Source organism: Drosophila takahashii, chromosome 2L (genome assembly GCF_030179915.1).
Source record: "Drosophila takahashii strain IR98-3 E-12201 chromosome 2L, DtakHiC1v2, whole genome shotgun sequence".
In the NCBI taxonomy this organism is placed as follows: domain Eukaryota; kingdom Metazoa; phylum Arthropoda; class Insecta; order Diptera; family Drosophilidae; genus Drosophila; species Drosophila takahashii.
In genome coordinates, this window is record NC_091678.1 from 16,935,764 (window position 1) to 16,962,904 (window position 27,141).

At 43.4% G+C, this 27,141-nt stretch overlaps 6 protein-coding genes across 8 annotated transcripts; 3 read left to right on the top strand and 3 right to left on the bottom strand.

Annotated features, from left to right (window-relative positions):
* Window positions 1–61: 61 nt before the first annotated feature.
* On the top strand, window positions 62–7,764 carry LOC108068292 (uncharacterized). Its single transcript, XM_017157757.3, has 5 exons — window positions 62–165; window positions 2,888–4,936; window positions 5,469–5,761; window positions 5,818–6,449; window positions 6,511–7,764. The coding sequence occupies exons 2-5, from the start codon at window positions 2,933–2,935 to the stop codon at window positions 7,308–7,310; spliced, it is 3,729 nt and encodes a 1,242-aa protein (XP_017013246.2). The 5' UTR covers window positions 62–165; window positions 2,888–2,932; the 3' UTR covers window positions 7,311–7,764.
* A 126-nt stretch (window positions 7,765–7,890) lies between these two features.
* Window positions 7,891–9,667, bottom strand: Rsph1 (Radial spoke head protein 1). Its single transcript, XM_017157761.3, has 2 exons — window positions 9,527–9,667; window positions 7,891–8,925 (listed from the first exon to the last, which is right to left on the bottom strand). The coding sequence occupies exons 1-2, from the start codon at window positions 9,599–9,601 to the stop codon at window positions 7,969–7,971; spliced, it is 1,032 nt and encodes a 343-aa protein (XP_017013250.2). The 5' UTR covers window positions 9,602–9,667; the 3' UTR covers window positions 7,891–7,968.
* On the bottom strand, window positions 9,607–14,790 carry Alg7 (Alg7 dolichyl-phosphate N-acetylglucosaminephosphotransferase). The gene is made up of 5 exons (XM_017157760.3): window positions 14,430–14,790; window positions 14,224–14,365; window positions 13,947–14,160; window positions 12,973–13,207; window positions 9,607–10,280 (listed from the first exon to the last, which is right to left on the bottom strand). Exons 1-5 carry the CDS (start codon window positions 14,573–14,575, stop codon window positions 9,788–9,790), a joined length of 1,230 nt encoding a protein of 409 aa, XP_017013249.2. The 5' UTR covers window positions 14,576–14,790; the 3' UTR covers window positions 9,607–9,787.
* On the top strand, window positions 10,785–12,967 carry Mgat3 (beta-1,4-mannosyl-glycoprotein 4-beta-N-acetylglucosaminyltransferase). Its single transcript, XM_017157759.3, has one exon. It carries the CDS (start codon window positions 10,943–10,945, stop codon window positions 12,407–12,409), a length of 1,467 nt encoding a protein of 488 aa, XP_017013248.2. The 5' UTR covers window positions 10,785–10,942; the 3' UTR covers window positions 12,410–12,967.
* A 427-nt stretch (window positions 14,791–15,217) lies between the features above and the next one.
* LOC108068336 (sorting nexin-29) lies at window positions 15,218–17,034 on the bottom strand. Its single transcript, XM_017157832.3, has one exon. The coding sequence runs from the start codon at window positions 16,967–16,969 to the stop codon at window positions 15,401–15,403; it is 1,569 nt and encodes a 522-aa protein (XP_017013321.2). The 5' UTR covers window positions 16,970–17,034; the 3' UTR covers window positions 15,218–15,400.
* A 610-nt stretch (window positions 17,035–17,644) lies between these two features.
* Window positions 17,645–26,915, top strand: Sfmbt (Scm-related gene containing four mbt domains). 3 transcript variants are annotated; one of them, XM_017157801.3, is made up of 8 exons: window positions 17,645–17,838; window positions 18,882–19,131; window positions 19,500–20,373; window positions 21,084–22,388; window positions 22,516–22,765; window positions 22,831–23,342; window positions 24,639–24,994; window positions 25,807–26,915. In XM_017157801.3, the coding sequence occupies exons 2-8, from the start codon at window positions 18,985–18,987 to the stop codon at window positions 26,137–26,139; spliced, it is 3,777 nt and encodes a 1,258-aa protein (XP_017013290.2). In that variant the 5' UTR covers window positions 17,645–17,838; window positions 18,882–18,984; the 3' UTR covers window positions 26,140–26,915. The 3 variants fall into 3 exon arrangements, with proteins under 3 accessions (XP_017013290.2, XP_017013291.2, XP_017013292.2); XM_017157802.3 differs by having other exon boundaries at window positions 24,639–24,922; XM_017157803.3 differs by lacking the exons at window positions 17,645–17,838; window positions 19,500–20,373 and having other exon boundaries at window positions 18,998–19,131.
* Window positions 26,916–27,141: the final 226 nt, after the last annotated feature.

Here is a 27,141-nt window from a genome sequence, read left to right on the forward strand (position 1 = left end):
GCGCAACACTGGATTTTGGTATATTTTAAGGCGCTTATTACCGAACAGCTGGTTTATTTTAGGACGTTTTCTTAATGTGCCGTGGACTGCTTTAACGGTCCCGCTACGGTCACACTGCAGCCAAGACGAAAAAGACGCGAAAAGATGCATAGAATATAAACAACGGTGAGATAATATTTAAAAGATATGAATAGCAAATAAGATACGTTACTTGAGTGGGTTAAGTGTAGCTACGAATAGAGGGTTAAAATCAATTGATGAGGCCAAGTTAAATATCCCTAGTCGGACAGGTGCAAGTGTGTGCGTAGAAAAAAACGGCTACTTCAGCCACAAAGGGTGAAAAAAAAATGAAACCAGAAGTTTCGGTGGCTATGTAATGCGAGGCTCCACTTCGAAGTCCGATTATCCATCGGCAGTTTCCGCAACGGAGCCACAAACGTTGCCCTTGGCAACATCTTCGCTGCATCTTGCACATATTCACACACACTTGAGGTGAGAGATCCAAGGTGAAGGAGACGAAAGGTGTTGAATAAATTACAAGTGGGCGGAAATCTTTCAATTTTGTGAATGATTCTATGTACTTTCAGAGGGAAAGAATCTCGGCTAGAGCTAATTGGTATTTTCATGCCCGCCTGTCTCATTAGCGGCTTTTCAGACGTCAGCAGGCCTTACCTGTGTGTGTGTGCGAGTATGTTTAGATACATACATACGTACATTATATACACTAGACCCGCAGTTAAACGGTTGTTTTTGCCCTGTTTTGAGCTTGGATTCTATGACAGATTATGCAACCCACTCTATCCCTCTCTCTTTCGGGCGTCTCCGATTCTTTGGCTCAATGAGAACGACACTTAAATTAATTGTTTGTCCAATAATGGAGGTTCCTTTCAGTAATTTGCCTGGTTGCGCCATCAGCTGTTGGACACTTATTTCCTTTGTTACCGAGCGATAAGCCATAGGCCTTATTTATTGGTAGCACTCCATTTTGTTAACTACCTTCTCGCTTTCTGAGCCAACTAATTTAATTATTGTCTTAGATTCGTGGCACTTTTTCGACCTATTTGCATGTGTATTGCTTTCGTCTGTCCGTCTGTGTGTTGGGCTATTTTTGTATCGGTTTTTCGTTATTTTTGTTTCGGCCAAGCAGTTTTGGCCAGATTTTTGCTGTGAATTTTGCACACACTCAAAAATATTTGCTATCCATAACAATATTGACTCTGAATTAATTTCGCTGAGAAGTGTGATTACTTTGAATCCCCAACAACCATCCATCTTGATCACTTTTCGCAAGTCTCGGCTTATCAGTTTTATGGGTTCGTTGGCTGTTATCAGCTTTCCCCCTAACAGCTGGCCATTGACAATAAATGGAAAAGCTTTACGCCTTCTATATTCTATATTTTCAACGTGGCATCGGGTCAGTCACTCTCAACACAGACCAGATATTATACAATAATTTAGTTTTATAGTTTCCCCGTCTTTCGACTTCGGCACATTGAGTAATAATCTTGGGAACTGAAATCAACTGAGCGTAATTGCTTTGTTGATGCAGGTTGCGGTTGCTGGGCGGCATTTCAGTCGATATTTCTGTTTATAAACAAATGCGGGGTAAATTTAAATATATGGTAAATAATATTGGGAGCTTTCGTATTAAAAGCGGTGTGGATTAAATAATTTAATTCATATATATCAAGATGAAAAGTGGATTTTTTCTAGGAGATTATTAACCATGCGGATTTATTTTCATGAAGTAACCACTTACTTATGGAATTGTTTTTTACTTACTAGAGACATCTATAAATTATTTTTGATTTATTTATTGTAATATTTTGCAATGTATAGTAAACAATTTATTTTATTTTGTTGGTTTATGTAAAATAAGAAAAGAATTTTATTTAATAATTACTCCTACTCCTTTGAGGTAATCAGAATTTTCCTCTTAAGCATTATAACTTTAAAACACATTTTAGTTCACAGAAAAAGTTGGTTCTTTGCATGTCGTACAGTTTTAAATCTTCATTGCGTGCGAAGAGAAAACTGGAGATGGCGAAGAATGAACTCCTCCACAATCCAGACAGACACTATTATAATGCATTATTCAAAGGAGACGCTCTGAATAATACATACATTCCTTCACTTCATAGTTCCACACATTTTCTGTGCGTCGCCATTTGGACACGCAACTGGACTCCAAGTTCTCCTTCGCCTGAAACTCACCGCTTTATTTATAATATTTACCTAACTTATTGATTTTGGTCATTGTTCTGGGTCATTTTCCCGGTCTACCAATGAAATGAGAGTTGCGACAGTTTTTTTCCCCTTTTTTTGGGTTCTAGAAGGGTGATAGCACAAAAATCAATAATGACCAAAAACCTAAAGTGATTGAGGCTTTTTTGTCCAGAACTTGGCTGTGAGCTCTGTAGGTTCCATGCGATAAATAGGTTTCCCTTGGTGGTTATAACATAAAAATGCAATCAAGTATGTATGAACACTTATAATAATAGCAAAAATCACTTATCATAACATTTCATTAATCGAAATAGTTATATTATCAATAACCAATAAGCCTAACCCATATTATTACCTCATGCCCCGCTCTCCCAAACCCAAAACCCTATCCACATAATCTCAAATCCTACTTTAATCAATACCCAGAAAATCCTACGCTTCCTTAATAATTGCAACATACTATATAAGATTAAAAAAAAAATAAATAAAATATAATACAAATAACAATCATAACTACTAAACCACAATAAGCGAGCTTAAGGCCTTTTGCTGCTATAGCTCTAAAATAAGACCACTGTTAGTTTATAGTTTTAACTATAAATTAGCATTAGATAACAATAATAATAATAATATTATCACTAAACCCATTCCCATTTTGCAGGTGTACTATGCGACCGTATAAATATCTGAGATTACATACTGAAAAATGGAAGCAATATCGCAGATTTCCCTGATATTGTGTGCCTTGCTCGTCGTGGTCAACGCCGCAGTGGGAACCACCAGTGGCGACAGTAGACACTGCCAAGCCACCTACAGCAGCGCCGAGGCGTTGCTGGCCCAAATCCCCCAACAGCAGCATCGACCGCAGGCCAGACCACGGGCCAGAATCTGGCAGGAGCAGGAGTTCTCCCTGCTGGGCTACAAGTTCCACCTGCCGTTTGTGGGACATGCAGTGGACTCGGATCTAGATGATAGTGACAGTGATGAGGGTCTGTGGCTGGATGGTTTGGACGCCGGAACGGAGAGCGCGGAGGTGGAGGAGCATGAGCTCCTCTCGTCCGATCAAGTGGATCCCTCGGAAAATGTGTTCAAGCTCAGCTGCGAGCATGTTGGCCTGAGGCTAGTGAACCAGGAGCTGCTCTCAAAGCGGAGTTCGCACGTCAACTACGACCAAGTAATGCTGCTCCGTGTGCCTGCGGATCTCAGTAATCCCCTGAAGCTGCCGCAGAACGAGAGCGTCAGGGAATTCTCCTGGCAGGACAGTAACCTTAAGGATGAGCCGCTCAGAGAGCTCTTTACCCGCCAGCCGCACTGCTTTGATAACATGGAACGGCTGAATCTCGTTGAGAATAGCTTGGAGTGCCTCCATTGGGCCATGCCCAAAACCATGAGACGTCTGAAAGTACTTAAGTTGAGCGGTAATCGGCTGTCCAACTGCAGCCTAATGAGTTTGCAGCACATGAACCAACTGCAGGAGCTGCAATTGGACAGGAATGGACTGAGCTTCTTGCCGCAGCGCTTCCTGGGCGAGCTCAGCGAACTACGCATGCTGAATCTTAGCCAGAATTTGCTGTCCGAGCTTCCGCGGGATATATTTGGAGGAGCCCTGAAGCTGGAGCGGCTTTATCTCTCCGGAAATCGGCTGAGCGTCCTGCCATTCCATCTCTTCCAAACAGCACCCGACCTCCAAGTGCTGGACCTCAGCGACAACCGCCTGCTCTCCTTTCCGGACAACTTCTTCGCCCCCAATGGGAAGCTCCGTCAGCTGCATCTGCAGCGAAATCAGCTTAAATCCATTGGAAAGCACAGTCTTTACAATTTACGCGAACTGCGGCAGCTGGATCTTAGCCAGAACTCTCTGACCATCATCGATCGCAAGGCGTTCGAGTCACTGGACCAGCTGCTAGCACTAAACGTATCCGGCAACAACCTGACCATGCTGTCATCCATCATCTTCCAGTCACTGCATTCCCTCAAACAGTTGGATCTCAGTCGGAATCAGTTCAAGCAACTGCCCAGCGGCCTCTTCCAGCGGCAGCGCTCCCTGGTGTTGCTACGCATCGATGAGACGCCCATCGAGCACTTTTCCAACTGGATTTCGCGTTACGATGAGTCGCATGTGGATCCGCAAGTGCTGCATCGCCTGCGTTACCTTTCGCTGCAGCAGAATCGGCATCTAACTCGCTTGCCCGCCACTCTGTTCGCCAATACTCCCAATGTGAGGGAGCTGCTGCTAGCCGAGAACGGTTTGGTTCAGCTGCCCACCCAGATCTCGGGGTTGTCACGATTGCAGCGACTCAGTGTGCGTGGAAATAGCCTGGGATCGCTGCCAGAAGGCCTCAAGGAGCTCAGGCAGCTGCACTACCTCAATATACTGGGAAACGAGTACCAGTGCGACTGCAGCATGTATTGGTTGACAGCCTGGCTGGCTAATAGCAGCACTAGCCTGCGCCACTTGCCGCCCCAGGCGCAGAGTAACAGTGCCAATCCCAGCCAGACTCCGCTGGACTCGTACGAGAGCATCGACACCCAAATCGATGCGCTGAGCTGCCAGTATGGCTATCCCGGCGATATGCTCCGCGTGCTGAGCAATCTCAACTGCTCGGTGCCCTCGGTGGTGCAGTTCTCAGAGCCCAAGATGCACAAGCTTCTCTCCACGGCCAAGCTGGAGTGCCAAATTTCAGGCAGCCCAGTTCCGGACATCATATGGGTGAGTACTTAAAGGATTTCGCTTATGGCTAAGTTATATCAACCATAAACCGTGTCTATAATTGATATACAATTACTTTGCTTCTGTATAAATAGGTATAATGTTTTACAAAAGTTTCGGCTGTGAAAAGTTAATCATTAATAAGTCGAAATTATTATGTTATTTAGCCAGTTAGTTATATTTAAACTTTAATATTATATATTTAATAGTTTATTCCGGCTACAAACCGTGTCTATAATTGATATAAAATTACTTTGCTTTTGTATAAATATAATGATTTAGAAAAATTACGGAGATGCTGTGAAAAGTTAATTATTAATAAGCTAAAATTATTATGTTATTTAGCAAGTTAGTTATATTTAAACATTAATATTTCTAAATATAATGTATAAGAAAAAGTTATACAATTTTTGAATTAAGAAATAATTTCCATTCCTATAGAAATAGCACAGCATATACTTAATTTACAACTTCATCGTAAGCCTTTACATTTGAATTGCCAATAGATGAATAATCGTTTGACATTTATTAGGTTACTCCCCGCTTTAAAATTCTGCGTCACCATGCTGATCCCGACAAGCGGCCGATTATAATCGACAGTAAGGAGAATGCTCACCAGCCACCGAGTGCGAAGGAGCTGGCCGCTCTGATGGACGAGAGTTACATCCAGTCCCTGAACTTGACCCGTCAGCAGAACTTGGTGGGTCAGCGAGTAGTGCTGGTGGAGAACGGATCGCTGCTGGTGCACAATATTTCCAGAATTGACAGTGGCTTGTACACTTGTTATGCCTTCAATGTGATGGGCAAAGCCTCGGCAGGATTACGGTGGGAATAGCTAGCTATTGATTTAACTAAATACTAAATACTTTTCTTGTTTTCAGACTGTACATCGATCCCATTGTGTTCTACCGGGTGAAGATCGGCAGCATACTGTTTGGCACGGCCCTGGCCACCGCATTCCTGCTGATAACCCTGATGGTTCAGGGATTGAGAAGCTGCCTTTCACGCTGGGGAATCTGCAACCGCTTCTATTGCTGCGCCAATCGGAACAAGAAGTCCCCGAGACCACGGCAAATTTACGCCATGCTGGACAGCATCGAGACCTACAAGAGCCAGCAGTTGGAGAGGCTGCGCGAGAACTACGCCCAGCAGGTGCACCGCATCCGGGAGAATTGCGCCCAGCAGGTGGAGTGGATTCAGAGCAGCTACACCAGTCAGGCCAAGCACATCCGCGAGTTCCGAGACATTGGCTCCAATCATCTTACCACGCTGAAGGACCAGTACTACGATCAGGTTAAGAAGGTTCGCGACTACTCGACTGGCCAGTTGAGCTGGGTGCGAGAAAACTATGTCTTCCAGCGGAACAAAATCCGCAAGTTCAGTGCACATCAGGTGCTGCGCCTGCGGGAGGGATACAAGTATCAGCAGCAGACACTGAACAAGGTGCTGGAGAACCTGCCCAGTTTCTACTTCGAGAATTGTCGCGGACGATGTGAAGAAGACATTGCCGAGGGTAAGAAGATCTAGATCTTGACTTTGCTTTAACTTATAATAAAAATATCTTTCTTATACAGACATAGACTGCTATTTCAAAGGCCAAATGGACTTTGCTGGCTCCAAGGAGCTGCACATACAGAAAATTAAGGCGCGCCTATCAGCCAATTACTCAGCCAGCAAGGCGTCGATTTACTATACCCCACCAGACGTCGATCTGCTGCATAGCTCGCAGCTTAATTTGCAAACCTCACCCATCCACATCAACTACATTGATGAGAATCTTGACCAGCAAAAGCAGTTGGAGCACGACTTCAAAATGGAGCCTCAGCTGCTGCTCTTCAATGCGCCGATGCTGTATCTAAATCCCGAAGGAGCTAGCAGCAGTGGACAGGCGGCTGCCATGGCGGCAGCGGTGGCCTTGTCGCAGTGCATCAGCGTGGAGGACAATAACCAGGAGCAGGAGATGCAGCCCCTGAAACAGACAGAACAGCTGTCCAAACTGAAGGACTCGAACGATGTGAAGAACTCGAAATCTTGTCCGGCCATTTACAAGGTGTCCAAACAGCAAGACGGTAGCACTCTCCATGAACTGCAGAAGGAGGGCGAGGCGCCCTACCAAATGCTCCGCCTGAACCCTGTGGAGACCACTTCACAGGACGTAGGTCCTGCGGCGCAGGCGAAGACGGAGAAGCTGAACATAATCCTGGATGAGTGCGGTAATGGAGCAACTAGTGAGACTCCCCCATCCGAGTCCAGTTGTGAGTCCAACAGCTTGGCCGCCAGTTGCGGCGATGTCTGTCAGTATAGGCAGATTGGCAAGTTGTCAGACGCCTCACCATCATCTCCTCCACCCAAGGCAGCCAATGCCAGCACTTAGAGATTTTTTTAAATTTTAAATTAGTAATTATAATAAAAACTAACGAAAATATAAATTGTAAAGATGTAAGTGAATCAAAATCATCTGCAAGCGAAGGTAATGTTAATGATTATTATGATATAATGGTAAGGCAGACAACAATAATTCAACTTAGAGTTAATTAGCAAAACATATGAATTCAAGTGCTGAAAATTAGAACAAATCGGAGCAAGTCATACGAGTATACAGGACGATGATCAAAAAGTAAGCTGAATGAATTTAAAATTGAAATCAACTCACACCTGGAATATATCGCTAAGGTATCATGTCAATAATACTTAAAAAGAGCCCCCATTTGTGATTTCATTGCATTACGAGTATAAGCATCAAAAATTAAAAGAAAAATGCGTATTTTAAATTGAAAACAAGAAATGTTAATGAAATTGTACGATAATAAAAAATAATATAGAGCAAATATGTTAGCTGTATAACTAATATTCACGGGTTAATAGTTAATTATAGTATTTAATGAATTTATTTTGATTTGATGATTTATTTTCATGGGTTAATAGTTAATTATAGTATTTAATGAATTTATTTTGATTTGATGATGATTTATTTCATTTGCAGGAAACATAAACAAACAATAACGAAAGAATGTGGAATAATAGCTACATTTCTAAGGATCAGGGCACTCTGGCTGCTTGAGGATTTCAATACAACATGGATTGGCGTCGATCTTGCACACCTCACTCTCCGTCTCCACCTCGCTGAGATCGGTGAGGTCGCACTCGCAGGGGAAGCACTCCATCTCGCCGCCCTCCTCGCCCTCGGCCTCCTCACCCTCGCCGTACCAGCTGATCTTCTCCTCGCTGCGCATGCTTGGCACCGTGGAAAGCGAGCAGATGGACAGCTCCGAGTCGGAAATGGCCAGAGGAACTGGCTCCTGTGGCAGCAGCGCAAAGTCGTACACGGCGATCTCCTGGGCGAACCAGAGAGTGGGCGACATGGTTGATTCCATGCCCTGTTCGTCATCCAAAGGCTCCTCATCTTCCATCTCATCCTCGTTGCCGATTGCCTTGAAATTGTAGTTTGCAGGCAGGAAATAGCCCAGTAACAAATACCGGTTGTTAAAGCTGAACACGGCTGGTCCACTGGGGTACAATGAGTCCCAAATTCCGTGGAGTATTGTGCACTTGTCTTCGTTTCCGATGTACAGCTCAAAGGGACCCGTCCGCATGTTGCTGTTCCAGGTGGCCTTCATTCTCACGGACAAGCAACAGGCATCCGTGCCGCTATTAAAGCGATAGATTCCCACCCCATGCCGTTGACCCTTGAACCAGTCCCCTGAATAAGTGTCCCCATTCACATAGTTGTACCGCCCCTTGCCATGTTTCAAGTGCTTGCGCCAGTTGCCCTCGTACACGGATCCGTCCGGATAGATGAAGATGCCACGCCCACAGCGCTTGCCACAGCGGTACTGCCCGTAGTACCGTGATCCGTCCTTGAACACGTACAGCCCGATTCCGTGACGGCGACCCTTACGGTAGTTCCCATCGTACTGGTCGCCGTTGGGCAGGATGGCCCAACCTCTACCGTGTCTTTGACCTGCCGCATTACGACCGCCGATATACAACTGAGAAAAATTTTAATATAAACGTATAATTAAATTTTGAGTAACCCATTAAAAAGTTTGTTATATAGTACAAATTTGGAAGATCTATCTCGAAAATAAAAAGAATGAAAATAGCTTTAAAACAACTTCAAAATTTTAGGCAGCGAATTTCAATATGAAACGTAAATCGATTTTACATTATTTAAGATCAATTTTAGATATGCGGACACTTTAATATAGAAAATATTTTTGATTAGCTACATTAAAATAAACATATACATAAATTTTGAAAACCCAAAAATAGTTTATTATATAGTATAAATTTGGAAGATCTATCTCAAGAAAAAAAAGCTTTAAAACAACTTTAAAATTGTAGGCAGCGAATTTCAAATACCATTACAACGATAGGTTGTGTTGGAAAATCTTCACCCATTATACCCAAAAAAAAATCGATATGAAACGTAGATTGATTTTACATAATTTAAGATCAATTTTAGATATGCGTATTTCATATAAAAACAATATGGGTTGCATGACCTGAAATTCACATGGCCTTATCAATTGTACGGGAACATGCTTTTTTTTTTTGTGTGTACCCATTTAAATACCACTTCCAACTTACGCCTATATTGGGTCCCAAATCCTCCTCCTCCTCGGGCGCCGACAGATCCTCCTCCGACATTTCCGTTGTGGCCATGGTGATTTAGAGTTAATTCGCTTGGTTCTTTATTGACGAGTGAAATACAGAATTTTTCTTATGACTTACTTTTGGGAAATATTTTGTGTAGGCATTAAATAAATGTATTCTGTTTGTATAGTTAGTTAACTTAGCCAAGGCTTACTACAATAAATATCAGAATAAATGAAGGATAAGATCCGGGGGCTACGTTTTCGCGTAAAAATAGTTAGCCAGGGGATAGCGAATGGTGAGCGCAATCAGTGTGCACAGCACCTGGAATCCCATCAGCATCTGCGTGACCACTCGTTCGTGGACGGGACCAAAAATGACCAGCACAAAGTTGATGAGGGTTAAATTGTTGGTCCTTACGATCCCATCCGCTTTGGTGTGCCAGCTAATAAGTCGCAGCTTGCGTAAAACTGTGACCATCAAACGGCCCGGAGTGTTGAGATCCTCCAAGCGGAACTCCGTGGTGCTGATGTGGAGCAGATCCGTCTTGGCGTCGTACTTGGGCAGCCGGTGACGGGGACAGGGCACAAAGTGGAACAGCTGCGGGGTGGAGTACAGGAAGTTCAGGATTTGCGGCAGGAAGAACAGAAGAAGCGTCTTGCTGAAATGTCCCAGGATGCCGACCACGGCAAAGGTCATGCCCGCAAAGTAGCAGTACGTGTCTCCGACGAACACCTGCGAGGGATATCTGGGAAATAAGAAATATCGATCATTAGCGAATATTGTATTTTACTCGCTTTTGTTTACTTTCAAATGTTATACTCGACTTTGATTTGTAGAAATGTTTTTTAAACAGATTCACTCCTGAATTCACTCCTGAATTTGATTTCAAAAACTATTTTTTAAATTCAAAAACAGATAATTCTATAATAACAAAATGTTGAATGATGCCTAAACACTCATTATGGATAAAACAATAATTGGGGGAATTTTTTTTATAAAATAAATTATAAAGGAAATCTGCCTTATGTATTTGGAAAAGTTTAAATATTTTAAAATTTAATTTTACCAACATTTACCGTGGATTGTAATATAGTGCATTATATAACGTTCGAAAACTTCAAAATTTTGAATAACATCCTGAATAACAGTATCCTTGATAACAGTTTTATCCAGTGTTGCTAACCAGCCGGATTCAGGCTCTCTGTTAAACTTCTAGCTAGATTTAACAGAAAATAGCCAGATTTCCGCTGCGGCGGCGAACAGCTGGGAGAGGACATTTGCGACAGCTGTGCGGGGGAGGAGCCGTAAAAAAATTTGGGCGTGTTAGCTAGCCGAGGAAAAGCGAGAAAAGTACAAAAGATTTAACAAAAATGAGCAGGAAAAACTGCAGAAAGTGAGACAGCAACCATGGTAAGGAGCTCTAACCTAGCAGTCCACTCGCTGACATCGGCAGCCGGCGTGGGTCGCCTGGCCATAACCAAGAAGCTGGTGCTCTGGTCGGTCCTGGTGCTGCAGGTGGGCTTCATCGGATGCATCTGGCTCCTCCAGATGAGCCGCGGCCAGGAGTCGCAGCAGCGGAGCGCCCTGGAGCAGCTGGGAGCGCGGGTGAACTTCGTGGCCACCGGTGAGGTAAGGATTAACCCTCTATCCGGAACCCAGTGCCTCCGGCAGCAGGAGAATGTCAACCGCTACGACAGGGACTTCTTCCAAATGAAACCGGACCACCGACTGAACGAAACCCACCTGCCCGACTACAATGTGCCCGCCTATGTGGACGCGGAGATGGGACTGAGCTCCCCCGCCCTTTGGTGCTATCGCGAGGGCACCATCAACGAAAGTCTGCGGCTCAACGACGTGGACTACCTGATGGCACCGCCGCAGTGCCGTTGCGAAAGTGGCTGGCACGGCAGGGATTGCGGCCAGCCGGAGATCATTTGGCGAGCCCTGATGACGTCCAGCCGGACGAGTAAACGGGGAGGCAGCACTACTCCCCTTCAACTGGTCGAGGCCAGTTCGACTTCCCTGCACCGCCTGTTCTACATGCTGGAACTCGGGGTCTGGGACCATCTGAGTCTGGAGCTCTTGGAGCTGCAAATTCGGGCGCTCATCGAGGTGGTGGACTACTTCCTCATCTACTACGTGAGTAACGGCAGCAAGGAGCGGAGTTTGGAGAGCTTGCTGGGCAGCCGCACCAGCTACACGCTGCACCGCTGCTCCTCCGAGACCAACTGCAGCAGCTCCCTGGCCTACAGCCACTTCAGGCGGCAGCTGTGGCAGCAGTGCGGCGTCCAAATGCAGGCACAGGATCTTCTCTTACACGGGGATAGTGGAACTGTCTATGCTCCTGCGGCCCTCAAGTTTCTCAAGTACTATGCAAAGGATGTGCTGCCTCTGAAGTTCCGTTTGAAGTACAACGTGTACGGTTTCTACTGGCAGCACCCGAAGAAGACTCTGCTGAATGGGGTGATAAGTTCCTTGGGGCACCTGCACACCAGTGCCCAACTGGACGCCCACCGACTGCACCGACTGGCGAGCAGCACTTTGGGCGACCTCAATCACTACGGCGGTTGGAACTGCGAGCTTTGTCTGCCCCCCGAGCAGATTGTGCTCCTGCTGCAGAGCTCCAGCCACCAGAAGCTTCCCGTTAGGCTACCCAACGACACCCGAAATGCGCACATCGATGCCAACTACATGCAGCAGCTGATAGCCAATGGAGTTCACATCGATGGCACCACCCAGCTGCTCCGCTTGCGGGAGCAGAGCGAAAAGTATTTCGCACCGGAGGAGGCACTCCTGCACAGCAGCCAGTACGGCCAGCTCTTGGTTAATCTGTACGATGTGGACGTGCTGGAGGATCTGCAGGAGGAGGACTAACTACGCCCGCCACAGTCTGACTTGGGCAGGGCTCCCTACGAATATATATATATTTATATGTGCCTGCTTTCGAAAAACCATCAATCGCATAGTCTCATCATATCATAATCTACTCATTCACATGCCCTTCTGTGTTTTTGGCCAAGCAATCTCCAAATTTAGTATCTCAGCAGACAGGACAGACAGACCCGCCATCTGTGATAAGAAAACCAGAACTAAACAATGAATTTATGAGAGAAAAATGTAATGAACAACAAATTAGCTGGAAAAAAGTTGTGAAATGGGTTGAACTTAGCATTATTTTTAAGATACATTGATGTAAACACACATGATCTGTTTGAGAAAGCTCTTTGGGTTTACTTTAAATATTGATACAAGTTATCAAGAAGCCAGCACATTTAAAAGAACTTAAATTTGGTTAATAATTGTGTGCGTTATTTGTGTTATTAATTTATTATCCTAGAACCATAATTATATATATATAAGACAATTTGTTAACTTGCCAGATCAATTCAGTATTTCAAAAAATAAAAATCAATTAGATAAACAAAAGCAAAACTTACTTGTTGAACTTCCAAAGCGCTAGCGTTGTGGCCAGGAAAGGTAGCATGAAATAAATCGAGAATATATGCGAATCCACCTGGTGACCCAGGAACAATTCGATGGCATTGAACACCAAAATGGAGGCTGCAATAATGAGGGATTGTCCGACCTCTAGGCCATTAATGCCCGCCAGGATGTTAATGGCATTTGTACAGAATACCGCCAGCATGCCCATAAATACGTAGTATAGAACACCTTAAGAAATGGGAAAAAAAAATTAATTAAAATCAATTAGATTTAAACAATGATACGGAGGATGAAATAAGCGATTAATTTTAAAACAGTTTCTTCTTTTAATCTATCCAGTCTTTGAATTTTAAATACTCTAATATTTAAATATTCAAGCAATCGTATTTAAGGAAATTGGAAATATTAAACGATAACTGAGATTTACCGAAGGTTAAAAGATAATGATAAATTAGAGCTGCTACAAAAAAAATCTTTTCCAACCGTTAAGAGATATAAATTTGGTTAGAAGAGATTTCTGCAGCACCCTAAATATAGGCTTACTAAATGATAAGCTACATATGTCTTTGATTTTTAAATAGTCTAACATTTAAATATTCAAGCAATCGTGTTTTAAATTGGGTATTCAAGTCCGATTTTAAGAAAATGGAAAAATATCACGATTCCTGATATTATGATAAATTAGAGCTTCTACAAAAATCCTTTTCAACCGTTAAGCGATATAAATTTGGTTAGAAGAGCTTTCTGTAGCACCCTTAATATAGATTGATTTTTAAATAAATATACAAGCAATCGTTATTTAAATAGGCTGATTAATAGGCTGTTTAAGTCTGATTTAAAGAAAGTGGAAAAATATTTTGATTACTGAGATTTACCGAAGGTTTAAATATTAGGATAAATTTAAGCTGGTACAAAAAATCTTTTCCAACCGTTAAGCGATATAAATTTGGTTAGAAGAGGTTTCTACCTATATTTAACGAAGTGCCAAACAGATCCCTCGCAAAGTTGGGCATAATGACTGTGGTGGAGTTATAGTTGACGTAGTACACCATCAGCAGGGGCAACGTGGCGATGGTGGGCAGCAGCAGCTTGTGGCGCCATCGCAGATCCAAGACGTCGTCGGCGAAGCCCAGGAAGATCATGCAGCAAATGGACAGGAGGGCGGCAATCAATTCCACGAACTGAGCGGGCGATAACAGTCGATAAGGTTGGGGATTTTGACATTTTTTTAATTAGATATTTACCTTATCGTGTGGAAAGGTGTCGGGTTTGCCTCCAGTAATCGCATCCGTGGCAGCCGCCTCATCGAAGGCGAAGGGAATGGGTATGAACAGAAACAGGGAGACCAGGAACACACAACCAATCAGCACGCCAAAGGATTCGGGTCTAGATTTAGAGAGTTTTTAAATTAGAAAATCCTTATCTTTTTAAGAACCAAACCAATACTTACACCTGTGGCTTGTCCTTCTTGCAGAGATCGTTGCCAAAGAGATTGGCCTTGATGAACATCTCCCGGAAGCGGGGAATCATCCGCACTGTCATGCAGTAGGCAGCGCCCGAAATGGCTGCATTGATGGCAATGGCTACTCCCGACATGGTCGACCTTGAAAAGGCGCCTAATTGAATTAGCAGGTGCCCAGTTCCCGGAAAATGCCCCGGGGTCACGCGTTTCGAGAGTGTTGAGTCAGTTGGGAAATTGGGAGTCCGTGGAGCCCTCGCGGATCACTCGATCATGGTGTAGAAATCAATTATGCCGACGAAAGTACACGCAATTAGAATTTACTGATAACAACAAACACAGCTGTTCGACAGTGTGACCGTTCGATGGCTGGTTAAACAGACCATATCGGTAGCCAAAACAGCAAATTTAAATTCAAGAGCGCGAATTCGCTTTCTCGGCTTTGAACTCAGAATTCCCATAAATTTTCAAGGTCTAAATTGTACTTTAGATTTAACATTATCTTTAAATTCATATAGTCCCTCAGATGGACCTTTTTATTAGGTTTTACTCTAGATTAAAAAGCAACATCAAGTTTAAGAATATATTGAGAGCCGTTTTCTCGTCCGTTTGTTAAATTTGAAGTATGGTTAAAACCTTGAAATCGTATGGAAAATCATCGTTTTAACCCTATTTTAAATTTAACAAACGGACGAGAAATCGGGCCTACAAATTATTTCTATTACGTATTCAACTACTTATTTCCTTAAATTAAAATAACTGTCTTACTCAAACACCCATTTTAGATGAAAAAGTCTTAACTTTATTTAATATCAATTATTACAGCACTTGGACCAACTCCGTTTTTACACATATAAGTAAAGATGTCTTCAACAAAATTGAAATAATATAAGGGGAAATACTTGTTTTTTTCGAGCTTTCTTGGTTGAGTTTTCTTGCTAACTAATATCTCTTAAAGGTTGCTACCTATCCCTAAAGAAGGGGAAGACCTTCTGCAGCTCCGCCTTGGACTTGCAGGCCTCCACCTGGGGCAGAATCTCGACGAGATTAAGCAGATATATCTGCAGCTGCTGGCGCCGCTCCTCCACAAAGACCAGGTTCATGTTGCCGAAATGCTTCTTGGGCGGAAACTCCACGGCACTGACCACGGGATGTGTCTTCAGCAGGGACTTGTGCAGCTTGTTAAACTCGCTGTAGCGCCTGAAAAACGTCCAGTGCTCCAGGCGCTGCCTCATCGTGATGTGCACCTCGTAGGTGTAGTGGGAACCAGCTCGCACCGACTTGGCCAGCTTCACTTGCGGAATGGTTATCAGGAAGTTGGAGCAGAGCGACGAGCTGGGATCAATGCCCGTCTCCTCGAACTGTTTGGTGAGCCTTCGGATGAGCAGGCGGTTCTGTAGATTCAGCTCCGCTACGCGGGTTTCCAGGAGAGCGCATCTTTCGTTCAGCTGGTTCACCTGCTCCTCCAGCGCTGTCTGCTGTTGATTGTTCGCCGCACAGTTGGCAGAGGAGGAGGACTTGCTCCATTGGGAAGAAGTATCGCTGCGGTCCTCGTAGAAATCTGGCTCTGGGGCAGCCTGTAGAGGAACCTCTGGCAGGGGCGTCTTGAGAAACTCCAACTCAGGACCAATGGGATCAAAAGGACCCACGAAGACTTCTTCAACAGGCTTGGCCAGCTCCTTTTCAATGGCATCCTTGGAGACCAGTTGCTGCACCTCCACCACCTCAATGGGTTTCAGGGCACCCAGCAAATCCTCCAAGGAACTGGCGCCCTCGATGGGTCGCTCCACTGCGTTGCCAGGACGATTCTTTTGGCGAACCAAGACAGGCACTGGGCTTGGAGCGTAGATAATGGGCTCTTCTCTGACGGGAACAGCGGTTGTCGACCGCCTGGGCGCATTTAGCTCAGTCGTGTCCACATTAAGGGCGAATAAAACATTGCTGAGGGAGTCTATAATCTCTGGCAGCTTCTTCGCAGCCTCATCGTTGAGCAGCAGCGACCAGGGTGTGTAGTACCGCTGCAGTTGCTCCTCGTCGCTCAGCCAGGTGAGCACATGGCTATGCAGACGCCGCTCGTTCAGCGTGGATCGGATGAAGGCACGTCCGCGGCCCACATTGGTCCAGATCTGCTTGAGATCCACGTACCGCTGGCGTTCGTGGGGCGTCAATTGTGACTGGCAAAACTCCCAGAAAGTGGCGTCATTGTTGTTGCTGCCTCCGCTGGCACTTCCGGACACCATTTCCTGCATGTTTTGGATGAAATTCGCGGCGCTGAAGGTGGAGCCACTGGCCGATTGACGAAGTCCGTAGGAGAGCAGCTCCTCCAGGGAATCGCACAGTTCCTGGACAGACTCATCCCGCTCCGTGGCCAGTTCTTTGCCACTGAACTTCAGCGCGATCTGATGCGCACTTTCCTGGACGCGACGAAAGATGTCCTCGCGCCGCTGGCCAAAGGTGCTGCCCGCCAGTTGGCTGCGCAAGTGCCGGAGGCCACCCTCTGTGGGCAACGAGCTGGCCGCATTTTCTGGCATTCTTTGTGGCTATTATTTAACTAATCTACTATTTTCTAATCATTTTTGTCACTGTTTAGTCGACAACAAACCAATCGACCAGGGTTGGTAAACAAACTTGGAACTCCGATTAATCGGTGATTAGTGATTTCCAAAAGCAGTGATTTGATAAATATGATTTCACAAATTGTTAACGACAATAAAAAATAAAATTAATTTAAAAGAGTCCTTTAAGAGTCTTTTGGTCCTGGTATATAAATTATGGGGAATTAGAAATTAAAAAATAGATTTTAAAACATCTAATACCCACTTGGCTGTGAACAGTGTATATAAATTGCATTAACAATTGTATTATTATTTTAAAAGCATATAAGTAAAGCTTCAAAAGCAGTGATTTGGCAAATATGATTTCCAAAATTGTTAAAGACAATTAAAAATAAAATTAATTTAAAAGAGTCCTTTGGTCCTAGAATTAAAAATTAAAAATATATTTTTAAAACATCTAATACAATTGGATTATTATTTTAAATAAATATAAGTAAAGTATTAGAGTTATAGTTTTGTTAAAAAAAATTTTAGAGTTTCAACAGTATTGTAAACCGTTACTTATCGATAGAATAATTATCCACGGGAACGAATCGGTAATCACTTTTCGTGACTCCGTTGAACGCGCCCGCTTTTGGTTTAGCGGGCAAAAGAATGCCAAAAAAAAGCGACTGTGCAACCCTGGGACTAATTGCCATCCCTGCTCGGCGCAAATGCAAAAGAAGTTAGCTCACAAAAAACTATTAAAAAACCTCGGTAAATCCATTTAAAAGCCGTAAAATGGAACCCCACAAGTGCTAGCAGCTGGCGAAACTCAAGCCGAACGCGTTAAACGTGCAAAAAGTGTAAGTTTGCAGCCTGGGGCAGCAACATCGTGCGTTTTCTTTTGTGTTCGCGTTCGCTGTCTGCGCAAACGCTTCATTGACTTTTCGACCGAATGATGTGCTTCGCACGGAAAATGTTACCAAAATTTGGATAAATCGGATATGTTCGAGTATTGTTTATTGGCCAGTTTAGTGGAATGTCCATGGGGGCCGTGACTGCCGCAGAAAGATGCCCCGAAGTTGAGACCGCGACGGAAGTCTTTAATCACATTTCCGTGCCCTTTCCTCTCTGCGCAGCAGCTGCGTGCAAAAAAGGCAAAAAAGAAGAGAGAAGGAGGCAAACAAAACGGACAACGAGGAACACTGGGAATCGGTCAGGAACTGCGGCCCATATGGCCAGGACTATTGCCCGGAATAAGGAACTGTTCCTAAACAAAACAACAATTGTTTCTACAAAATCTCAAATTTCGCCTCTTAACGGCTTTAAATACCAATTTTTCCTAATTGTCATATTCCTTATTTTATGCATTTTCGCAGTTCTCCAATTTTTTTCAAAATAACACAAAGTTTTTACATTTTACGTATTCTATTCTATTTCCTAAACAAATCCACAAATGCCTTACAAAATCTCAAATTTCCACTCTTAAAGGGTTTATGTATCTGATTTTCCTAATTGTCATATTCCTTATTTTATGTATTTTCGCAGTTCTCAAAAATATCTGGAAAACACCACAAAGTTTTTACATTTTACGTTTTCTCACATGAATCACCAGAGATAATTTCAATATATGATGGAATCATAATGATCTCCTGATATGGATAGGTATTGTTTATTCTTATTTTAAAGAGTATCGTTTGGATCTTAATTGTTAAAATGACATTATAGAGTTCATCAAAACTTAAGAGGGTTTTTATAAAGTTCTTATTGAAAAGGATAATGTAATCCTTTTTATTTTCAATGTATCCGAATCACCAATTTATGACTAAGATATAATATTCCTATGTATTCAGTATTAAGATTTAAACATTCAATAAGTTATAAATATATTTTCCTTCCATTTCAGCCAATGCGAGTTAGCAAAGAGGACTCGCAAATTTTTTTGAAAAAAAATCCAGAATTTGTCTTATAAATGATCCTACCATACTGACAAATCCACCGTCGATAGAATGAATCCGGCCGAGCTGCGCATGATGTGGATGAGCAGTCAGTACAACTCGGAGCGCATTACACTGGAGGATGCGGCCACTCTCCTGGGTCATCCCACAGTCGGACTCTCTGTCATGGAGGACCTCTCCGCCCATCAGCCCACTTTGGTGAGTGCAGACGGTTTGACCCGAAAGCCAATCTCTCAATTCGAAGACTAATAAATATAATTTACTGTTAAACGATCCGCGCCATTATATTTGATAGTCCTCGGAGTCGCAAGCAAACCCAAATTCCTTAGGTTTCAACACGTACTCTTTTTGGGGATTGGCCAAATTTCCAAACTATCTTTTTGTCTCTGTCTCAGTTAAAAAATTGGAATTCGTTTACTTATTTCTTCTACTTTCTTTTCTATGATTTATGTATTGGTTACAATTTATAACTCGACACAAAAACACACAAAACCAATGATTGAACCTCAACCTGAAACTGAACCTCCTGAAACTCCGAACCCAACCTGCTCGACAAAAAAAAACAGGAAATGAATCCGATGATGAGCCTGATGGGTGGAGATTTCTCTGGTCAGGCGGCGGCGGCGGCTGCTGCGCTGGGTGTTCAGCCGGGCACCCTGATAGCCACCAACTCGAACAACCTGTACGGATTCGCCCACATGGGCGGCCTGCAGCAGCAGCTGCTCCAGCAGTCGGCGGCGGCGGCTGTCTTCCAGAACTATGCCGAGGTCATGGATAGCGATGTGGACACCGGCATGGTGGGCATGGCCGCCCACGATGGCACTCTGATGGGCGTGGGTGTGGGCGAGGCGGTTGTGGACGAGGACGACCAGGTGTACGGCCAGATGGACGATGGCTACGACGATGGCGGTTCGGGGCTGGAGCCCAAGCAGGAGATCATCAACATCGACGACTTTGTGATGATGAACGAGGACAATAATTCGTACGATGGCACCGACTTCATGACCTCCTCGGACAAGGACATTTCGCAGTCCTCCTCATCCTGCATGACCCAGTTGCCCGGCGGTGGCCTGGGTGTCTCTGGAGTTGAGCACGATCTGCTGGTCCCCATGGCTGATGGCCTGCTGCATCACAAGCTGCTGGGCACAACTTTGGCCCCTGCGATGGGAAATTACATGGAAAACATTATGGGCAGCTCGGAAGCAGCACCCTGTGTGAGCTCCGGCAAGCAAATGCAGCGCACTTACGGCCTGGCCAAGGCAGCCAATTCCACCGCAACCACCGTCAGCTGCAGTGCCTCCACCTCCTCCGCACTGCGTTCGCAGCGCAAGACGCGCAAGATCGAGCCCGTGAACAGGCCGGGACTGGTGCTGAAGACACCCATCGCCTACAAGGGCAACATTGACCCATCGGTGATCCCCATACAGAAAGACGGCATGGGTAAGGTTGCTCTGCAATAGGGTGGGTCGATTGTGGGGGCGGATTGTAGTACTTACTTAAATAAAATTAAAGAGATGTAATTCATAGTTGGGATCGGTTTGTTTTAAAGAAATAAAATTGAAAGATCAATTTTATCAATCACTCATTTATTAAATATCCCAGAAGCCTGTGATGCATACTTTAATAAGTTCAACAAATGATAAACAAATGTATTTAATAGATAGTTATTTTTTGAATAATTTAAACAATAATTTAACCAATCTAGCATTTAAAACAAACCGATCCCAACTATGATTTATAGTTGGGATCGGTTTATTTTAAAGAATTGAAATTAAAAGATACATTTTATCAATCACTCATTTATATATTATCCCAGAAGCTTGTGATGCATACTTTAAAAGTTCAACAAATAATCAACAAATGTATTTAATAGATAGTTATTTTTTAATGAATTAAACCAATAAGTGAAGCAATCTAGTATTTAGTCTTATTAAAACAACGTCCCTGCCATTTTAAATTAGAACAATCGACTCACTCTACAACATATTCATTTCCAAGCCTTTTAAGTTTTATTTACTTCGATTTTAAGTTTGAGTTTGTGTTGCAAGAATTTGGGTTTGTATAGCAGGATAGAAGTACGGTTAACAAGAAAATGTAACTAAATTACGATTGAATATATTTTTACCATTCACTTTTTATTTTTTTCACAGCTGTCTGTAAACGTTGTGGAGCCATTGGAGTGAAGCACACATTCTACACGAAATCGCGACGCTTTTGCAGCATGGCCTGTGCCCGCGGCGAACTCTATTCGTTGGTACTAAACAGCAAGATGGAGGGAGGCCAGGCAAGCACCAGTTCCCCAGTTCCGGGAGCTTCGGAGGCGGCCGAAGAAGTGCTGGCCAACGAACAGTCGCACCAGTCACAGTCGGATATCGAGCTTGATCTGCAGGCGGCGCACATTAAGAACGCCAATTACCGTTTTCGCATTACGGACCAATCGAAGATTACCCAGTTGAATAGCTTTGGCGAACCCATGTCTTTAGGTGGCGATGCAGCTGCCAATAATGTACAAATGGCAGCGGACGAAACGATTGCCGCCTTGAACGGCGGAGCAGTGGGTGATGCCACGGCTCCGGGTGGAGCCGAGGAAGGCGCCGCAACGCCCAATTCTTATCTGAACGCAGCTCCGACGCCCAAGGCGCTGCGACTCTTCAAGGACGTCTACCCTCAGGATGACCTGCCGCAAATTCCCAAGTACGAGCGCCTGCCAGTGCCGTGTCCGCAAATGGAGAAGATCATCAGCATACGACGGCGGATGTACGATCCCACGCACTCGTACGACTGGTTACCCCGCCTCAGCAAGGAGAACTTCAATGCGGCCCCAGTCACCTGTTTTCCACATGCTCCGGGATGCGAGGTATGGGACAATCTGGGCGTGGGCATGAAAGTGGAGGTGGAGAACACCGATTGCGATAGCATCGAAGTGATCCAGCCCGGGCAGACGCCTACCTCTTTTTGGGTGGCCACCATCCTGGAGATCAAGGGCTACAAGGCCTTGATGAGCTACGAGGGCTTCGATACGGACTCGCACGACTTCTGGGTGAATCTCTGCAACGCCGAGGTGCACTCGGTGGGCTGGTGCGCCACTCGGGGCAAGCCTCTCATCCCGCCGCGCACCATCGAGCACAAGTACAAGGACTGGAAGGACTTTCTGGTCGGCCGATTATCCGGAGCTCGCACCCTTCCCTCCAACTTTTACAACAAAATCAACGACAGCCTCCAATCGCGCTTTCGCCTTGGCCTGAATCTCGAGTGTGTGGACAAGGATCGCATTTCACAGGTGCGCCTGGCCACGGTCACCAAGATCGTGGGAAAGCGTCTCTTCCTGCGGTACTTTGATTCCGACGATGGCTTCTGGTGTCACGAGGATTCGCCCATCATCCATCCAGTTGGCTGGGCAACCACAGTGGGCCATAATCTGGCTGCTCCGCAGGACTATTTGGAGCGCATGTTGGGTAAGTAAGCTTACGGGGGCAGCAAATCAACATGTGTGTTAAATTCCGAGCCCTGATTGGAAATATGTTAAATAAGCTCCCAGCTCAATATTTTAATTAATTCTTAATTTCTACTTTTCCATTTCAGCTGGTCGCGAAGCCATGATAGAGGTTCATGAGGACGACGCCACAATCGAGCTGTTCAAAATGAACTTCACCTTCGACGAGTATTACAGTGACGGCAAGACCAACAGCTTTGTCGAGGGCATGAAGCTGGAAGCAGTGGATCCCCTCAACCTATCCTCCATATGCCCGGCCACAGTGATGGCGGTTCTCAAGTTTGGATACATGATGATTCGCATTGATTCCTACCAGCCGGATGCCTCAGGGTCGGATTGGTGAGCTTTTAAAGCTATTTATTAATGCCTAGCCAAGCACACTAACAATAATCTCATATTTTCAGGTTCTGTTACCATGAAAAGAGTCCGTGCATCTTTCCGGCTGGATTCTGCTCCGCCAACAGCATTTCGGTAACTCCTCCCAATGGTTACGACTCGCGAACTTTCACCTGGGAGGGTTACTTGCGGGACACGGGTGCAGTGGCCGCCAACCAGCATCTATTTCATCGGGTAATCCCTGACCATGGATTCGAGATGGGCATGAGTCTGGAGTGTGCAGATCTGATGGACCCCCGGCTCGTCTGCGTGGCCACCGTAGCGCGAGTGGTGGGTCGACTACTTAAAGTTCATTTCGACGGATGGACGGACGAGTATGACCAGTGGCTGGATTGCGAATCGGCGGATATATATCCAGTGGGTTGGTGTGTATTGGTTAACCACAAGCTGGAGGGACCACCAAGGGTTGCGCAGCAGCAGGCACCCAAACCGGCACCAAAAGCTAAGATTCAGCGGAAACGGAAGCCCAAGAAAGGAGCAGTCGGAGTTAAGACGCCCAATGACAACAACACGCAGTCGGGTGAGTTTTTATATATATGTGCTTCTTTGTGAAACGTATCGAGATTTTCTTTATGGTCTCAAAACTATATCCAATTTTTTTGACAATATCACATTATTTAAAAAGGAATTAAAAAAAAAGAAGATATGGCGATGCTATTTTTTTGTTAAATTTATTTATACTTTTAAATTACTTGGGGTAAAAAAAAAAAAATACCCAAAAATTGTTATTTTTGCCAAGCTTTCACATAAAAATAACACCCATAATGGTTTCAGTGCAAAATATAGTCCAAACTTAAAAAAAAATATTTCATTCATTCGCGTTTTTCTGCAAATCGGTATTTTTAATCTTTATAAAAAAATATTATAATTACACTATGCAGCATCAAAAATTAACCTCGACGAATGCTATATTTTTGGATTCGTTACGAATTCCCAAGTTAAACTGCGTTTTCCTAAAAGTTCCCCGACGCAAGGATTCTTAGCAAAAGGACCTCAAAGTTCGAAAAATGTTGAAATTGACCAACTTTGCGGAGCTCTCAGAGGCAAATGGATGCATGGCTTGGTTCGAAGTTAAAGTTTTTTAAAAGATACACCCTTTATCTTTCAAACCCCATACATAAAATAATTTTAGGATTTTTTTTTAAGGCAGAAATAAATTCCAAAAAACATAGTCAAAAAACTGAAAAACATACAGCTGCGGTCAAAGTAGTAGCAGTGTTGCCGCCTTGTGTTTTTAAAAGTTTGATGTTGTAATTTTTTCTTATCCAATTAGTCTAATAGTAAAATTATAATCAATACAATATTACCAGGAAAAGATCAATTACAACAACAAACTTTTAAATACACAGGGCGGCAACACTACTACCATTTTGACCGCAGCTGTATACTTTTATGTTTTTTGACTATGTTTTCTAGAATTTGTTTCTGCCTTAAAAAAAATCTTAAAAATTTTTTAAGTATAGGGTTTTAAAGATAAAGGGTGTATCTTTTAAAAAACTTTAACATCGAATCAAACCATGCATCCATTTGCCTCTGAGAGCTCCGCAAAGTTGGAAAATTTCAGCATTTTTCGAACTTTGAGGTCCTTTTGCTAAGAATCCTTGCGTCGGGGAACTTTTTGGAAAACGCAGTTTAACTTGGGAATTCGTAACGAATCCAAAAATATAGCATCCATCGAGGTAAATTTAAAAAGCACTAAAAATGCTGCACAGTGTTATTATATTATAATATTATCATAATTCTTACTGACGGCGGTATTGAGCCTGCAATTGAACCTATTATTACTGACTTATTTTTATTATTTTTTTAATTCCAGTAAAATCCCGTACAATTGCCCTCAAGACCACGCCGCACTTGCCCAAACTGAGCATCAAGCTGGAACTGAAGCCGGAGCATCACAATGCTGCCTTTTACGAGAACAATCAGCCCGAGGAGGAGGGCGAAGAGGAGGATCCCGATGCGGACGGCGATGGTGACGGAAGCACCAGCCACATCTCCGAGCAATCGACCACACAGTCCTCCAGTGATCAGATCGCAGGATCAGGCAGTGGAAGTGGCTCTGCCTCCCTGGTAACTCTCGCCACCGGCAGCAACAAAATGGTAATGAAATCTTCCACTACTAAATCACCTGCGCCACCAACTGTGGGCCGCAAAGCCACTAGCTACATTGCGGTGAGTACTTAGCGGAATAATAGTGCGTAGAGTCATCCATCTAGAGCCATCTAGCCAGACAGCCCGCCTGCTCGCCTGCCCGCCAACTTGCCCGCCTGAAGTCCAGCTCATTTAATCGAAAAGTCAATAAGGCACAGTGGTTTTTAAATGGTTAATCGAAACTTTGATTATTACTTTATTTTTAATGTTCAATTTATTTTTCTCTTAAAAATCTGGCCTTTTGATTTTCACATTTGTGTTAAAAATAAGGTAAGGTAAGGTAATATGTAACTTTTTGTCAATTTTACTTTTTACACTTCAATTGAGAAGGTCAATGAAAAACCATCCGAAATGTCCTAATGATTTAAATTTATACGTTGATAAGCTTACGGTTTATTTAATTTTTATAGTAACTATATTTTAAAAATATTTTATTTGTTCTATTTATTTGATTTTCACATTTGCATTAAAAATTAGGTATTTGTACATTTTTTTCTATTTTACATCCACTTGGATTAAGAATATCAATGTAGAAAATCAGAGATTTCCTATAGTCCTGTTTTGTTTTCATTTTAAGAGTAACTATATTTTTCTACACCACATAAACCACTGTGCCATGGCTACGAAACACTATTGCATAAATGTATATAACCGAAATCGTTCATAAAAATGTCAATTTGTATATAATTTAATTTACGCACTGTTATTTTTGGTACTTGCAACAACCACAGCCCCCTGACATCCAACCCAACCCATCATCCAGCCTTAATCAAATGACTATCAAACTCTAACAACATTTTCACTAATTGCATCTGTACTTTACCCCACTGTAGAACTCCTCAGCGACGAATAATAAGTACATTCCGCGTCTGGCCGATATCGATGCGAGTGAGGCGCACTTGGAGCTGGTGCCGGACTCTTGGAATGTGTATGACGTATCCCAGTTCCTACGGGTCAACGATTGCACAGCCCACTGCGACACCTTCAGCCGGAACAAGATCGACGGAAAGCGACTGTTGCAGTTGACCAAGGACGACATAATGCCACTGTTGGGCATGAAGGTGGGTCCGGCGCTGAAAATCTCCGACCTTATTGCCCAGCTTAAGTGCAAGGTCAATCCGGGCAGGGCCAGATCCCACAAGACCAACAAATCTCCATTTTTATAGTGCGCGGATTTACATTTTTTCAAAGCGAAACGAAAGTTATCACCGATAAACACTAGTGCTTATGCATATAGGATATATATAACAAATATATATATATATACATATTGAAGTATTTTGTTAGCACTGGAAATCGAAACACAAACGTTGCCTAGAATGGATCAACCATTCATGATACAATTGTATAACTAACTCAAGTCTCACAGCGCGTTATTTTATACCGATTATATCGTAGACCGTAGTTCGTAGCCGTATGCTCATGTTATATCAGTCAGAGTTCTATATCAACAATTGTATAGATATCATTGAATTGGGGACAAATACATTTTTTTAATCACGCATATTTTTATAAAAGTAAAAGTAAAATCAATGCATGCAACACATATATTCATACTAATATATGGGGTTTGTATAGCATGGGTTTGTAAATTGTACATAAGTTCCGTCGCCGACCATAGGACCCAAGAATGTCATATTTTATATAGAACCAGGCGATTGCAAGCAACCCAGGCAGCAAGACTAGCATAAAGTCGCAAGCCGAGCGATTGGAAGTCGCTTATAGTCCCTAAGATCCCCCGATTATTAGCCAGCGCGCTCTCTCCTTCGTTTTATTTCTATCCGGAATCACACGTCTCTGCAAGGAGAGCATTAATGGTATAAGGCATACTTTTGAAGAAGGCACCTTAATAATAGAATATGTATCTAGATAATCTTAAGATACCAGATAATGTCAAAATACTTTAATAAAACCGAATTCAAAATTGCAAGTATTGAAATAACTCGTATTATTATCTATGGTGATTGGATTATGTGGGTGTAAAACGTTCTAAAAGTGGTTGAATCAAAATTAAGTTTTATGTTTAATCATTTCCCCTGAAGAATTCGCTGATCAATCTTTTTAAATAAACTTTCGCTGCGTAGTCATCACCAAAATTTAAACTTTTAGTCTCAACGTGATAACAACTTTTCGATTGTCCTCTATAAGTAAGGTATACTCAACGTAAA

Coding starts and splice junctions, on each gene's coding strand:
- LOC108068292 (XM_017157757.3), top strand. CDS start 2,933: ATGGAAGCAATATCGCAGATTTCCCTGATATTGTGTGCCTTGCTCGTC. Junction 4,937..5,468: donor CAGTTCCGGACATCATATGG/GTGAGTACTTAA, acceptor GACATTTATTAG/GTTACTCCCCGCTTTAAAAT. Junction 6,450..6,510: donor TGAAGAAGACATTGCCGAGG/GTAAGAAGATCT, acceptor TTTCTTATACAG/ACATAGACTGCTATTTCAAA.
- Rsph1 (XM_017157761.3), bottom strand. CDS start 9,601: ATGGCCACAACGGAAATGTCGGAGGAGGATCTGTCGGCGCCCGAGGAG. Junction 8,926..9,526: donor ATTTGGGACCCAATATAGGC/GTAAGTTGGAAG, acceptor AATTTTTCTCAG/TTGTATATCGGCGGTCGTAA.
- Mgat3 (XM_017157759.3), top strand. CDS start 10,943: ATGGTAAGGAGCTCTAACCTAGCAGTCCACTCGCTGACATCGGCAGCC.
- Alg7 (XM_017157760.3), bottom strand. CDS start 14,575: ATGTCGGGAGTAGCCATTGCCATCAATGCAGCCATTTCGGGCGCTGCC. Junction 14,366..14,429: donor AAGAAGGACAAGCCACAGGT/GTAAGTATTGGT, acceptor CTCTAAATCTAG/ACCCGAATCCTTTGGCGTGC. Junction 10,281..12,972: donor GCGCTTTGGAAGTTCAACAA/GTAAGTTTTGCT, acceptor CTTATTTCCCAG/ATATCCCTCGCAGGTGTTCG.
- LOC108068336 (XM_017157832.3), bottom strand. CDS start 16,969: ATGCCAGAAAATGCGGCCAGCTCGTTGCCCACAGAGGGTGGCCTCCGG.
- Sfmbt (XM_017157801.3), top strand. CDS start 18,985: ATGAATCCGGCCGAGCTGCGCATGATGTGGATGAGCAGTCAGTACAAC. Junction 20,374..21,083: donor CATACAGAAAGACGGCATGG/GTAAGGTTGCTC, acceptor TTTTTTTCACAG/CTGTCTGTAAACGTTGTGGA. Junction 24,995..25,806: donor AAGCCACTAGCTACATTGCG/GTGAGTACTTAG, acceptor ACCCCACTGTAG/AACTCCTCAGCGACGAATAA.